Source organism: Canis lupus, chromosome 12 (assembly GCF_011100685.1).
Source record: "Canis lupus familiaris isolate Mischka breed German Shepherd chromosome 12, alternate assembly UU_Cfam_GSD_1.0, whole genome shotgun sequence".
In the NCBI taxonomy this organism is placed as follows: Eukaryota; Metazoa; Chordata; class Mammalia; order Carnivora; family Canidae; genus Canis; species Canis lupus.
In genome coordinates, this window is record NC_049233.1 from 45,825,431 (window position 1) to 45,837,869 (window position 12,439).

The following is a 12,439-nucleotide window of genomic DNA, read 5'->3' on the forward strand; positions in this document are numbered from 1 at the left end:
GTAAGGACAGGTGAGAATGAGGTGGTCAGAGATTAGAGAACCAGCAAGGTGCGGGGGGGGGGGGGGGGGGGGGGCTGGGGGGAAATGGGGGACTTCCCAAGGATTCAACGTAACAAGAGATCAAAGCTTTTTTAAAAAGGTATTTTGTTATCAGGCTACTGGTATCTTGGGAACAGCTCTTTAAAATAGAGGGGAGAGGAAAATCAACCTAAAAGGGTATCATTCCCAAACCGCCAAGCTACCTAGTAAAAAGGTACAACAAAATGCTTTGTCCTGATCATGAAAAACACAGAATCTCTACCTAAAGACAGTTTACTAGGGCAGGGGGGTGGGAGAAGGGATCTGCTGGTGCTTGGGAGAAGCCTTATGCTTTTTTGGATTATATGCTAGCCCTACAATTTTTAGAAAACATCTGAGCTATTAGCAATAAAGCACATTTGGGAGGTTGGTTTAGCACTTATATGGCCTTTTATTTCCTGATCAATTCATTTATATTAGCATTATATTACCAAATATGTTTTGCCTAGAACTATAGAACTAAAAGACTTGAGATAAATGAACACTAATTCGAAGGTTAAAAAAGCTACACAGAGGATCTATGTTGCTTAAATATTAGCTGACATCTATGTTATTCAGGCTGCCTCCATATTAGTGTAATAACAACACAGTAATTTAGGGAATTGGGGATAACTTGAATAATGCTCTGTGGACTAAGCTGGGCTTGATAGTTTTCTTCCTGAGAATATAGAAGACTCTGATGGTTCCTTAAACTGACTGTGAGAGAAATAAGCATCCTACTCTCTCTCCCCTTCAAAGAGTTTAAGTATCACAAAAATATTCCAGAATATGTTCGTACATGAAGATAGTATGTGTTGAGTACAGTATGAAGTCTTTTAATGTAACATTTCCTGTCCTGTGAAACCAAGCCTTCACAGAAATATGAATGAAATGAAACAAAATCACCTAGGCAGAATGTTACTATAAACACACACCATACCTTGTAGAATGTTGAGAGCCGGAAAAACATCAGAATTTAGTATCTCTTTTTACCCAGGACCAAAGAGGTTATATTGTGTTTGTACCTAGTACCCTCATTAAATGCCTCAATGATTAGGAAAAAATATTTTTTTTCACCTAAAACTAATGGGGAATTAAAAGAAAGTATCTAAATCATTGAAATCCATGACTGTATTAATGCACACACAGTAATTTGGTCAAGCAACGTTTATCTTTGTAAATTATACACACACACACAACTACATCAAATTTATTAGAACGGGGAAGCTGTATGAATATGAGATTAGCATGCCTTATGTCCAATTTTACTGTATGGGTCTAGGTATACTAGAGTTAATAAGCTTTATTTTCCTTTTCAGTTTCCTGGGCTGTTTAAGTGTGGGTGGGTGTGTGTCCAGATACTACTATTGCCATTAAAATTAGCTAAGATTTTTGGTACCAAAAACCTCAAAAGTCAGTTTCTCCCTTGATATCAGCTAATTAATATTTAATATCAGAAAGCCTAATGTTTTGTACCTGGAAGCAGTTCTTAAGAATAGCCAAAATGGTCTAAGATGTCTTAATTGCTTTTAATGTAGAAAATTTTTTAAGGATTTAGACTCTAATCAACAGAGCAGATAACAAAAGTATAAAAGAATAAATTCTACAAGTTAACACAGACTCATCAAGTCTTGAAAAGGTGGGTTTGAGAGATCAAAATAAGGGATGTAGTCTCATTACCAGGTAAAATAGCATACACAAAGGTAGCTATGTTAAATATAAATGGAACAAAATACTGCTCAATGGTTTCTTTCTAAATGTTAGCATAGAAATTATATGCTAAAACAAAAGCTATTTTACTATTCCCAAAAGGCCTTTCAAAATAATCTGCTTTGCCCACTCAAGAATGTCACTAAATTTGCATATTTAATTACAAAATGTCTTTTTTTTTTTTTTTTTTTACAAAATGTCTTCTATGTATCCTTTTAGCATGCTAGGTGCTGTTCTCTTTCCCAGTAAGATATATTCAAACTTTTCTTAGACAATTTATTTTAAATGAGCCCTTAACATGAATGTGGTAATACAGAATGATGGTTTCTTCTAACAAATTCAAGATAATTTAACTTATTGCTGTATTTTACTACCCAGTTCCACCTAAACGTAACACTTCTTATACTAAGTTGTACCACCATTTAGGTACAAAAGATGAAGAACTGAGGCTATTAATTTTTCAGTTACAAGACTACAAGAAACAGGAGCCATTTTTCATGGGGGACAGGGGTAGGAAAAGGAATAGGCGAGACCTCCAGGTTGCAAGTGAACAGGGAAGAAATGTAGGTGGTGATTGAAAGTTGTGAAGATGCTTTCAGGATCAACCTTCTCGCAGCAGATAATCTGCCTGGGAGGGGTGAGGACTCCTGCAAACAGGCACTCTTCTTTCAGGCATGGAGGAATACCCAGCTTGCCTTCCTGCTCCCAAGGAAGCTAAAATACAGCCTGTTAATCCTTATGATGTTCTCACACACACAGCACTTACAGTCAGCCATCTGTAACACCAGACTTTTATCAAGTCCTTCTTTCATAAATATGAATGATGAAGAACCACCAAACATTTGAAAATAATTAGAGGCACAAGAAATAAATAACCAAAGTGAACTAATATTTCAATGCATCATATTAATTGGTAATTTAAAAAAAATCTTCAGAATTCAAGAATGAGCAAAACAGTCTATATATAAATAAGAACAGGAAAAAAAAAAAAAGAACAGACTATCCTACTGCTGAAATTTAAGTCAATATATGCCCTGAAAGGCGAGAAAAAAGGTAACATATTCTGTAAAATGTAAAAGCTACAGTGATAAATGAAAATAGTTTAAACAGAAGAGAATCAATCCAGTACAATTCTTTCAATCCAAGCTCCAAAAAGCAAGCAGAAAAACTGAAAAAGGTAGAAAGGAAAATTCTCAGCAACTAAGAAACCCTTAGGACCTCAAGGTAAAAAAAAAAAAAAAAAAAAAGTGAATGAAAACCTCTAAAGTACACTATGCAAAAAAAAAAAAAAATACACTATGCAGTCTCATGAAACTTTAGAAAAATCAATTGATGAAAAAAATCTGAATGCCTAAGAAAAAAAGGTTATTTACAAAATAAGAATTACATTCAAATCAAGACTGTTCTTAAACAATGGAGCCATATCTCCAAAGTTCTGATGGAAAAGGATATTGCAGCTAGAATCCTATGTCCAAACTGTCAATCAACAGCGAGGGTGAAACATTTTACAGTATGCAAGACTTTTTATAGTTCATGTACCTTTTCTGACATTACCAGAGAACATACTGCAGCAAGAACAAAAGGGAATCTAAGAGGAAGCTATGGAACCTAAGAACAGTGGAACCCAGCAATGGAATGGAAAAAGGAATCCTGGTATGATAGGAGTACATAGACAGGAGTACACAGAACATTAAATATGATTAAATAACCGAGAGATCTTTAGCAAAAAGAAAGGGAATTAGAAACTCAAGAAAAAAAAAAATCTAAGTCATGAACCTAAACAAAATGAAGGACCATTAAAATAATTCATTTTATCTCTTAGAATTTGCCTTTCAAAGGACGCAGGTTTTGTCAAAATAGGATTACCTATGAATCTAAATACATTATCCATTACAGATGCTACATTTTATCTATCTTCAGTCTGGAGGCAAAATAAGATAATCCGTGTCATTAAGTGTCATAAACCTGACAACAGACAAGATAGCGGTGTCAGAGATGAAGGAAAAGAACAAAATACTGAGTGTGCTGCTTCCTTAAATAGCGAGGAGCAAACAGATACTGAAATTGGTATAGAGGCTTACGTAGTTTGAATAATAAAGGTAATCACCTGAATTCAAAATAATTCAGCAAAAGGAGAACAGAACTAGTGTAAGCTAAACTCCTCACATGGGAGTTTAAATACTGCTTAAATTTAGTAATCAAGAGAGATGTTAACAGTGACCATTCTAAGAACTAAAGAAAGGAGTCCTCTCTGTAAATCGGATAGAGTGAGTAGAGATGCAGACTTTCTGTGGTAGTTAAAGGCTATAATACATTGGATTCTATCTCCTGTATTCCAAGAATAGATCTTATACTATTCAAGCTAAAATATCACCTAAGCATACATAAATAACACCTTTCTCAAACTAGTCAGAATGAGATGTAGATACCTTGAATTCAGAGCCTCCTTTTTCAAGTGATTTTTCAACAACCTACCAACTGAAAGGTAAATACAACTATCCATACAGAAGCAACCATTGCTCAAAGTTACTTTAAAATATAGTAGGGATCACTTAGAAATACCTTTGTTCGGGATGCCTGAGTGGCTCAGCGGTTGAGCATCTGCCTTCAGCCCAGAGAATGATCTGGGAGACCCGGGATCGAGTCCCACATCGGGCTCCCTGCATGGAGCCTGCTTCTCTCCCTCTGCCTATGTCTCTGCCTCCTCTGTGTGTCTCATGAGTAAATAAATAAAATCTTAAAAAAAAAAAAAAAACACCTTTGTTCAAGACTTTGAAACTTTAACTTTCTAAGTACTTATCTAGCCTTCATGCTTTTCTCAGGTATCATCACTTATCCTCTCTAAAGTATACTGCAAAAAAAGCTTATAAACGTATTAGACTTAAAACATAACCAGCAAAACATGAATTCAATCTTGAAGTATCCCTTCCTCATAAGAGGTTTGTAATGGGATGCTCTTTCATTCAGCAACTTGGTTGGTATTAACCTGAACATCAGTATAAACAAAAATTGCTGAGCTGGGTTCTAATAATTACAGTATTTTTAAAGTGGCATTTCAAAGCCAACTGTTCTTTTAACTTCCAATTTTGACTTTTTTAAAACGTCAGATGTACAATTTAAATGTGAATCTTCATGATCTTCATTTACTTAAAACATTGGCACTACATGCTCATTTTTAAAAGTTTTCTACATCTATATACAGTGGTTCAGTTTTCCAAGTTAGCAAGCCACAAGCCTAATTCAATAATAACCAAATTCCCACCAAACCAAAAAATATTTGAATATTTTAAAATGCCTAATACCTTTAGTTCAGATTTCCCTCCCTAAAGGGGCTTCCTTTCTGAGGCGGCCAAAGAAACCACATAGAAGAGATTGGACTGCTAAGACCAACACTAGGCAAAGATAAAATAAAGAAACTGAAGTACCTACGATATCTGCTGCTGGGACCTTAACTATGGCTGATACTGTTCTAAATGCTAAATGGCTCTTTAAGAAACCAACAGATCAACTAAGATTTCTTAGGATACAATTTCAGGATAAAAGCTTTCTCATATTTTAATTCTATTTATAAATGAATCTCAAGTTAAACAGCATTCCTAAAGGAAAATGTACCTGTCCTTAATGTGGAAGGATTTTTAATTCAATGTATGCAAATCATGTAGATTTTTACTATTTCAAGAAAAAAGTGATAGATTTTGCCAACCAAAATCACCATGTACATTTCCATGTAGCCACAGAGAATTGGAAAGTGTATTCTACCAATTTTTACAGATGACCTTTGACATAACTGCTCATTGCTTTTGGTTTTCCACCAAACTGATTCCAAATATTGAATATACCAAGACACACTATTCGTATATATGCTTTTGAAATTTTTCATGACGTTATAGAAGTTAAAGCAATTTTAGAAGCCAAATTACTGAACCTTCTAATTAAAGTGACATAAACAACTAACATATTAAAAATACATTCTTAAATACAAAGTCGTAAGGATTTCTTTACTCATGACATAAAAAATGGGGTACCTGGCTGGCTCAGTCAGTAGAGCAACCAACCCTTGATTTCACGGTCGTGGGTTCAAGCCCCACATTGCATATGAACCCTATTTATCCATTTTGTGTTCAAATGATGCAATACCGACGTTTTCGAATTCCCATAGGAAAAACCAGGACACCTATGTTCAAAGCCATAGATTACACAAATGCTGCATTCAAATTTCCTTCACCTCATTTAAATTTAATTAACATTAAGAGACCCGTCAGATGAAATGTTGGAACTCCTCTGGTATGTTGCACATTTCTACACTTAGAAGACCAGATTCTGAAATCTACCTTCTGTTCTACAAGTTTTTTTTATTATTGTGAACAAGCTCATATTCTTTAATCTGTGGCAGGCAGGTCTGCATCAAAAGCCCTGTCCCCTTACCCAAAGTAAAAATTGACTGTAGTTCCTAAGTGACAGAAGATGCAGATATCCTAAAATTCTCTCCAAAACAATTTCATAAGTCTTTTCAGAATACAGACTGAAGCCTAAGTCAAGAAATGACACTTCATGAACATTAGATAGCAGCCTTTAGAACACCCCTCAGATTAGAAGTTGTTTTAAAACCACTTTATAGACAAAGTGAAAAATCAGGTACTCATTAAAGACTGTAGTAAATTTTTCTAAAATAACTTTGATTCTACTAAGTTTATTGGTTGTGTTAGAAACATATTCTAGGAAATGAACACGAATTTCCAAAACGATTTATGAGGATTCCTCCCTTAGTCTTACGCAGCAGTCTTATTTCAACAAAAAGGTGCTAGTTTGGTCTTTGCCAAGTAAACAATGTCAATGGTTTTCAAACTGTCCTAGAGGTGACCCAGAATTCTTCAGGTGTAAAACCTCCATGACTGCTCCGAAAAGACAAAAGCTTTTCACCAAATGGCATAAAGTTTGGTTATCCTAAATACAAACTAAATTCTGCACTAAGTGACCTACTAAAAGGATTTTTGTCTGGATGAAGTGGCCAAAATTACCACTACCTGACCCGCACCCGCCCGCCAGGAAATTCTAGGGCTGTGAGCCAAACCCTTCAGATGTATTTACAAGTTCCCCATTCTTTGATGTTTGCCAACTTAGCTTAATGAAACCCATTTTAAGCTGAGTTTACCTACCTAATCTCATTTGCAGTCATCTAAATGTGCAATTTTATTAAAACAGGTCCGTTTGTTCACTCCACTCTCCTGAATTACTTGCAACTTCATTTCCAAACCTTCAGAGAAAGATCGTGAGAGAGAATGGAAGAACATTGCATGGTAGGGTATATTCCCAGAAAAGAACCACCAAATTCCCATTAAATTCTTCGAGTTCACTGGCACGTGTGTGACCACAAAATATTTTCACCAATTAAAATTTAGTGAAGACCAACACTATATGTTTACATTCCTCCCCATCATGTGCTTGAATTAGGGATCTTGGGGAATCTGTTTTTACCAGTGGCTAGTTACTTTGAATGTATAATCAAAAGGTGAAGAGATCTAAAAGATTCCAAGTGTCTATTCAAAAGCTGTTAAGTGAAAAACGATGAAATGGAGGACACCCACAATAATTCTTGGACTCCTGGAGATCCTAAGACATGCTACAAAAATAGGTCTTTATTCTTAGGAAAATATAGTCAGAGCTAGCTTCCTTATGCTATACATAAAATCTTAACATCAGAGGCAGTACAGATAGTACAGATAGTTTTTGAACTGATCTCCAAACAAGCACAAACCCACTACGTTAAAAAGAACAGGTAAGTTGAGGTTTTTGGCAAAAGACAGTACTTCACACATCTAATCCAAATCAAAGAGCCTGCAGACAGTTGTTTTCAGTGAGATGAAAGGAATGAAATAAATATAAATTCTATGGATAAATAAATGTAAGAGACAATTTAAATAAGCTAAGAGAACTAATATTTCTTTTAAATAAAAGTACTAGTCAGGTACAAGCTTTTGTTTCTCAATGCCAGACTTCTAAATGTTTATCAGACTACTGTTAAAATCATTAAAAACCTAATCTTGGACCAGAGCATTGGTTATAATACTGTTTTCCATTCATAAAAAAGATGGTTTTACCAACTGAATGCTTCAGGTCCTGAGAAATAGTTTATGTTTATTACTGAAGGCAGACTGTGGTGCTAATAGAACTTACATTTAAGTACTTTTTAAAAAAGTGACAGACCAAAAAGTCCATCTATTAATTTGCCCACAGTTAAAAATGTCTTTGAACATTGGTTTATAATTAGTATCTTAAGAAAAGTAGTGGCATGCCCTATTGAGTGGTATCACTGAGTAAATGCTACACTTTAAAACATCATCCTCACAAGTCTGTTCATTTTATGTATTATTAAGTGTTTTATTCGTTCATTTTACACCCACCATTTAAGTCCGATGGTCAGCTAGAAATTTTATGGAATACATCACTGGGGGAGAAAATGATCATGGTGGGTATTCCTGAAAGTTTTAGGAATCTGAGCAATCATTTACTCTAGGGTTAGCTCCCTCTCCTAAATGCATGGAGTCCTTCTACATTTAATCTCTCCCCTTAGAGACATGGCTTACTCTGTCACAACAGGTGATCTTTTGCTATGTTTCTAATCAACAGTGACTTTGGCTTAGCAGTCAGAAAAAGCTGTTCTGCATGTGACAATTTTGCCCATCTAGCAAGTGTTCAACCTGATATTGAGTCTTTCCAAATACATACAAGTAAATACCCGAGATCACCCCATCAATCCATTCCTATTAAAATCCTATTTTATCATGAGGAAAATGTTTATATTCTTAAATCAGACTTGCAGTAATTGATAAATTTCTCATGATGCTACAACCACCATCATGAGTGTGCAACCCCTCTTTTTGTGCTCAACCCCCACTTCATTTCTAATAATCTGATTCAATTGCAATGGCTGAAAATCTTCCACAAAAAGCATGTTTGGAAAAATATATATAACACAATTTTCTCACAAAGCAACTTTCTGAAAACTGATTAACTAAACTGATGATCACTTTTGATTGCCAAGTAGTCTGCAGAAACAAAATCTTGCGTCTGTTTGTTTAGGTAACTCAAGTTTTCTTGTTTAACAATCAGAATGCTTTAAGGATACATTTTTCACCCCAAGGAAGGGACTTGACTCTTGGATTTAAGACCCATTCCTTGACAATATATACAAAATTACTTTTAACTTGTCATCTGTCCATTCTTTGAAGCTGTCAAAGCCAAGAACCCATAAACAAATCACAAATAGCAATAACCTACATTAGTTAACATTCCCCTTTTAACATGTTGACATTTTTACTAAAGGATTAGTTATTTTTGCATTTCCATTTCTCATATCCCATGACATTCCATATAAATTGCATTATTGCTTTATAGGCCACACAACATTCAAAAGTATGTTTATATGCATTGCCTGTTTTCCTTGATCTCTTATTGATAAAGAGTTTGATGCTGATTTTACTACAGAAATTTAAGTTTGAAAATACCAGTTAGTATTTCTTCTCAGAACTTAATTGTTCACATCACTAATCACTACATGCATATTTAGCTCTGATTATATTGCTCAAAAACTGCACCCATTATCAGAACAGTGCAAATGATATTTAATTTTAAAAGTAATTATAATGGCTTGAATTCAAAGTTATTCAAATGAACACTGTCAAGTAATTTCACTTGAGTGTGTATATATTTCATCACCACTGTTTAATTACCCATCGATTCTTCACAATTTCTTTGTATCATCGTTTTCCCTCCCAAATCCCCAAACTAAGAATGCCAAATAGTCCTGGAAACCCACAGCTCCTTATTTTAATATTTCAAGAACACATTTGTGAACTCACAAAAATGTTCATCTTTCAACTTTGACAATGCAGTTCTTACTTAAATCAAACAAACCTGTCCTAAAATCCCAACAAATAATTCTGAGAATTAACTTAAACACCTTGACAGTGTCCCTTAAAAAAGGGTATGACAGTAAAGTGCCAATAGGCATGGCAATGACCTCTTTGATGGGATCATTTAACTCCTTGGAACTGGGAAACGCCAGCACCAAAGATTACACTGAGATTCAATTTTACTGAAGGCTACATTTAGTTTACCCACTTTCCACAACCTATTATACTCATTATGTTAGAATGAAATGTAAATGTTTTGTGTAGCCCTCAAACTTACACTAAGATTTGAAAGAGATGTACTTTAAAAAAGCACGGGGTAATATATAAAATCAGTGGCAGAAAGTTTCATTAAGCACCAGGAACTAATTTTTGTCACCCCATACTCATTTTGTAGGTAAGTTTCAATAACCGGCAAGGCACATTTACATATATTCCAATGAATACTTATTGACAAATTTTAAATTACACTCTATGTCCCAGCTATCCCAGTAACTGACATACAACATACTAAAATGGTTTATTAAGGTAACATAAAAAAACCAATTAATGTGAAACATACAGGCTATTGGCAACCACTATTCTAAAATTATGTAAGTACAAATAAACATACTGAAATGTGTGCAATTCTAAGTTTTTAAACCAGAGTATTTCTATACTAACACACATTTATATTAATGACACATAAAAAAAATAAAAACTTTATTACAAAAATAAGTTACACTCGCCTCCAGCTTACAGTATAAAACAATTTTATTTGCAGGAATGCAAAATGATTGTTTGCCATGAGCATTTTGAACATATGACATGTCTAATTTTGTTAAATTTGCATTTACTGGGGGAACTGGTGTGTATAAAACCTTAATTAAGTATAATAAGCTCTGATCTTCATCGTGGTGCCTATTGGGTATGTGATATAACTGCAGTATCCCTTTGGGGAAGGGGAAAAGGGATTTCTTTATAACCAAGTCCTAATTAAACTATAATTTCACTTTTGACTTTAAGCTATCAATTTAGGACTTGGCAAAAAATTTTTGAGGGTGATTCAATAGAGGATGCTTCACCACTGAACACTCACTGTCATCAAGGTGCTTTAGAAAATTAAAAACATAGCACAAATGATTGTACTCTATTCTACAAGTTATCATGACCTGCATAAGAAATGGAAAGCTGATTCACATTTTTGCAGTGATCAGCAATAAGAAATGCACTAATGAAACATACCTTTTACCTAAAAAGCTAAACTACAGCCATATACTAATTTCTATGATTTATGAAAAAACTTCAAAATATCCAAATGTCAGGCTTTGCTGTACAATTGTCAGTTTTAGTCTGACTTTTTATAAAGGGACACTGCAGTATTTAGTACAAGTTCGGATGCACTTTTTTTGAACATCTGATGTCTTACAAAAGTAACATCTTGCTAAACTATTATACATCCAAATAACTACAATATCTGAAGAAGCAAGGCTGCTTTTTCAGCCACAAAATACGACAAAAGCAAGGCCTGTTATGATGGTCATGAGGAAGTCTTACAAGCCTCTGAAACTAAAGGCAACTAAGAATGTTACATTTGGTATATTAAAATCTTACCCTCATATCATTTAACAAGCCTTGCTTTTATCTACAAAGATTTTCTATGTACAGTACAGACAGGGTATAGTTCAATCCTCTGCTACTGAGGTAGTTAACCAACCCTTTAAAAAAGGTTCTGAAAAGAACCACTATCTGGAATGCCTGACTAACCAGCTCTGATGATTACACCTGAAACTGCATATCTGAACACAATTCAAAAGTGATTACTATAAAAAAGATATAGACAATCATGATTAACCTTGGTAAGCAGAAATAAAATTTAAGGATACCAACAATGGCATTCATCTATACCACTGCAATAAAATTTAAATGCACAAATTCAAGAGAATATTTCAGAAAACCACTGCTGGGATCCTTAATTTAAAAAAACAGGGGAAAAATCTACTTAGAGCAGATTTTTTAAAGAGAAGAACTTTATTCTTTATTAAGATACCATGCTAGAAGTTATGAAGGATTTCTGTTGGAACACATTTGGAAAATAGAGTAGCTTTAGTTTAATAACTTGCACTGCAGAGAAAATTGTTAAAGAAATTCATATCAAAGTCCAAGTATTAGTTCAATGTCCTGTATTTGATTCCATGATCTTCATAGGAAGGTCTTCTGCAACAGAATATGCTCCTATACAGCCGAGATATTTAAGGTTGCTTGATTTCCTTACCATTACTCCACTGCAAGCTTCTGGTGTAATCCCACATAGCAAGTCAGTCTTCATTGTAACAGGTCAGGACCGGCCTCGACCCCTTTTCCCTGCTAGCCAGGTAACAAAAGGAATCAGTTAGATAAATCATTTTAAATTAATAATGTGTACATACACAATGATAACATTAAAAAAGTAAAATAAAAGCTTTAACACAGTAATTCTTAGTATCACATCTAACCAAAAGGTTTCCTTGAATAACTAGATTTTTCACTTGTTCTGAGTTGAGGTTTTGGTTTGCCTTTTTGCCCTTTATTGGGAGAAGGGGATGGGGACATGGATGGACTGAATTGAGGTTTGAAAACCCCATTTTGTTCACAAACTGATTTTATTTAAAAATAGTAATAATAATAAAATCTAAAGGAAAACCTAAAAGAAGTTACACCTTAAGGCAATTGCCCCCATTAACTTTCAAGAAATTTGAGACATGAAGTTATCATAAAATATGCTGAAAGCAAACATCTGAGAT

At 34.4% G+C, this 12,439-nt stretch overlaps 1 protein-coding gene across 2 annotated transcripts in view; it reads right to left on the bottom strand.

Moving 5' to 3' along the window:
• Nucleotides 1-7,383: 7,383 nt before the first annotated feature.
• The window catches only part of SYNCRIP (synaptotagmin binding cytoplasmic RNA interacting protein), a 30,970-nt gene continuing 25,914 nt past the window's right edge, over nt 7,384-12,439 (bottom strand). Inside the window, exon 12 of one of the 2 annotated variants that reach the window (XM_038554658.1) lies at nt 7,384-12,020. In XM_038554658.1, coding sequence (XP_038410586.1) covers nt 11,982-12,020 — 39 coding nt within the window. In that variant the 3' untranslated portion in view covers nt 7,384-11,981. Of the gene's footprint in view, nt 12,024-12,439 lie in introns of both variants that reach the window. The other variant, XM_038554657.1, reaches the window with a different exon arrangement.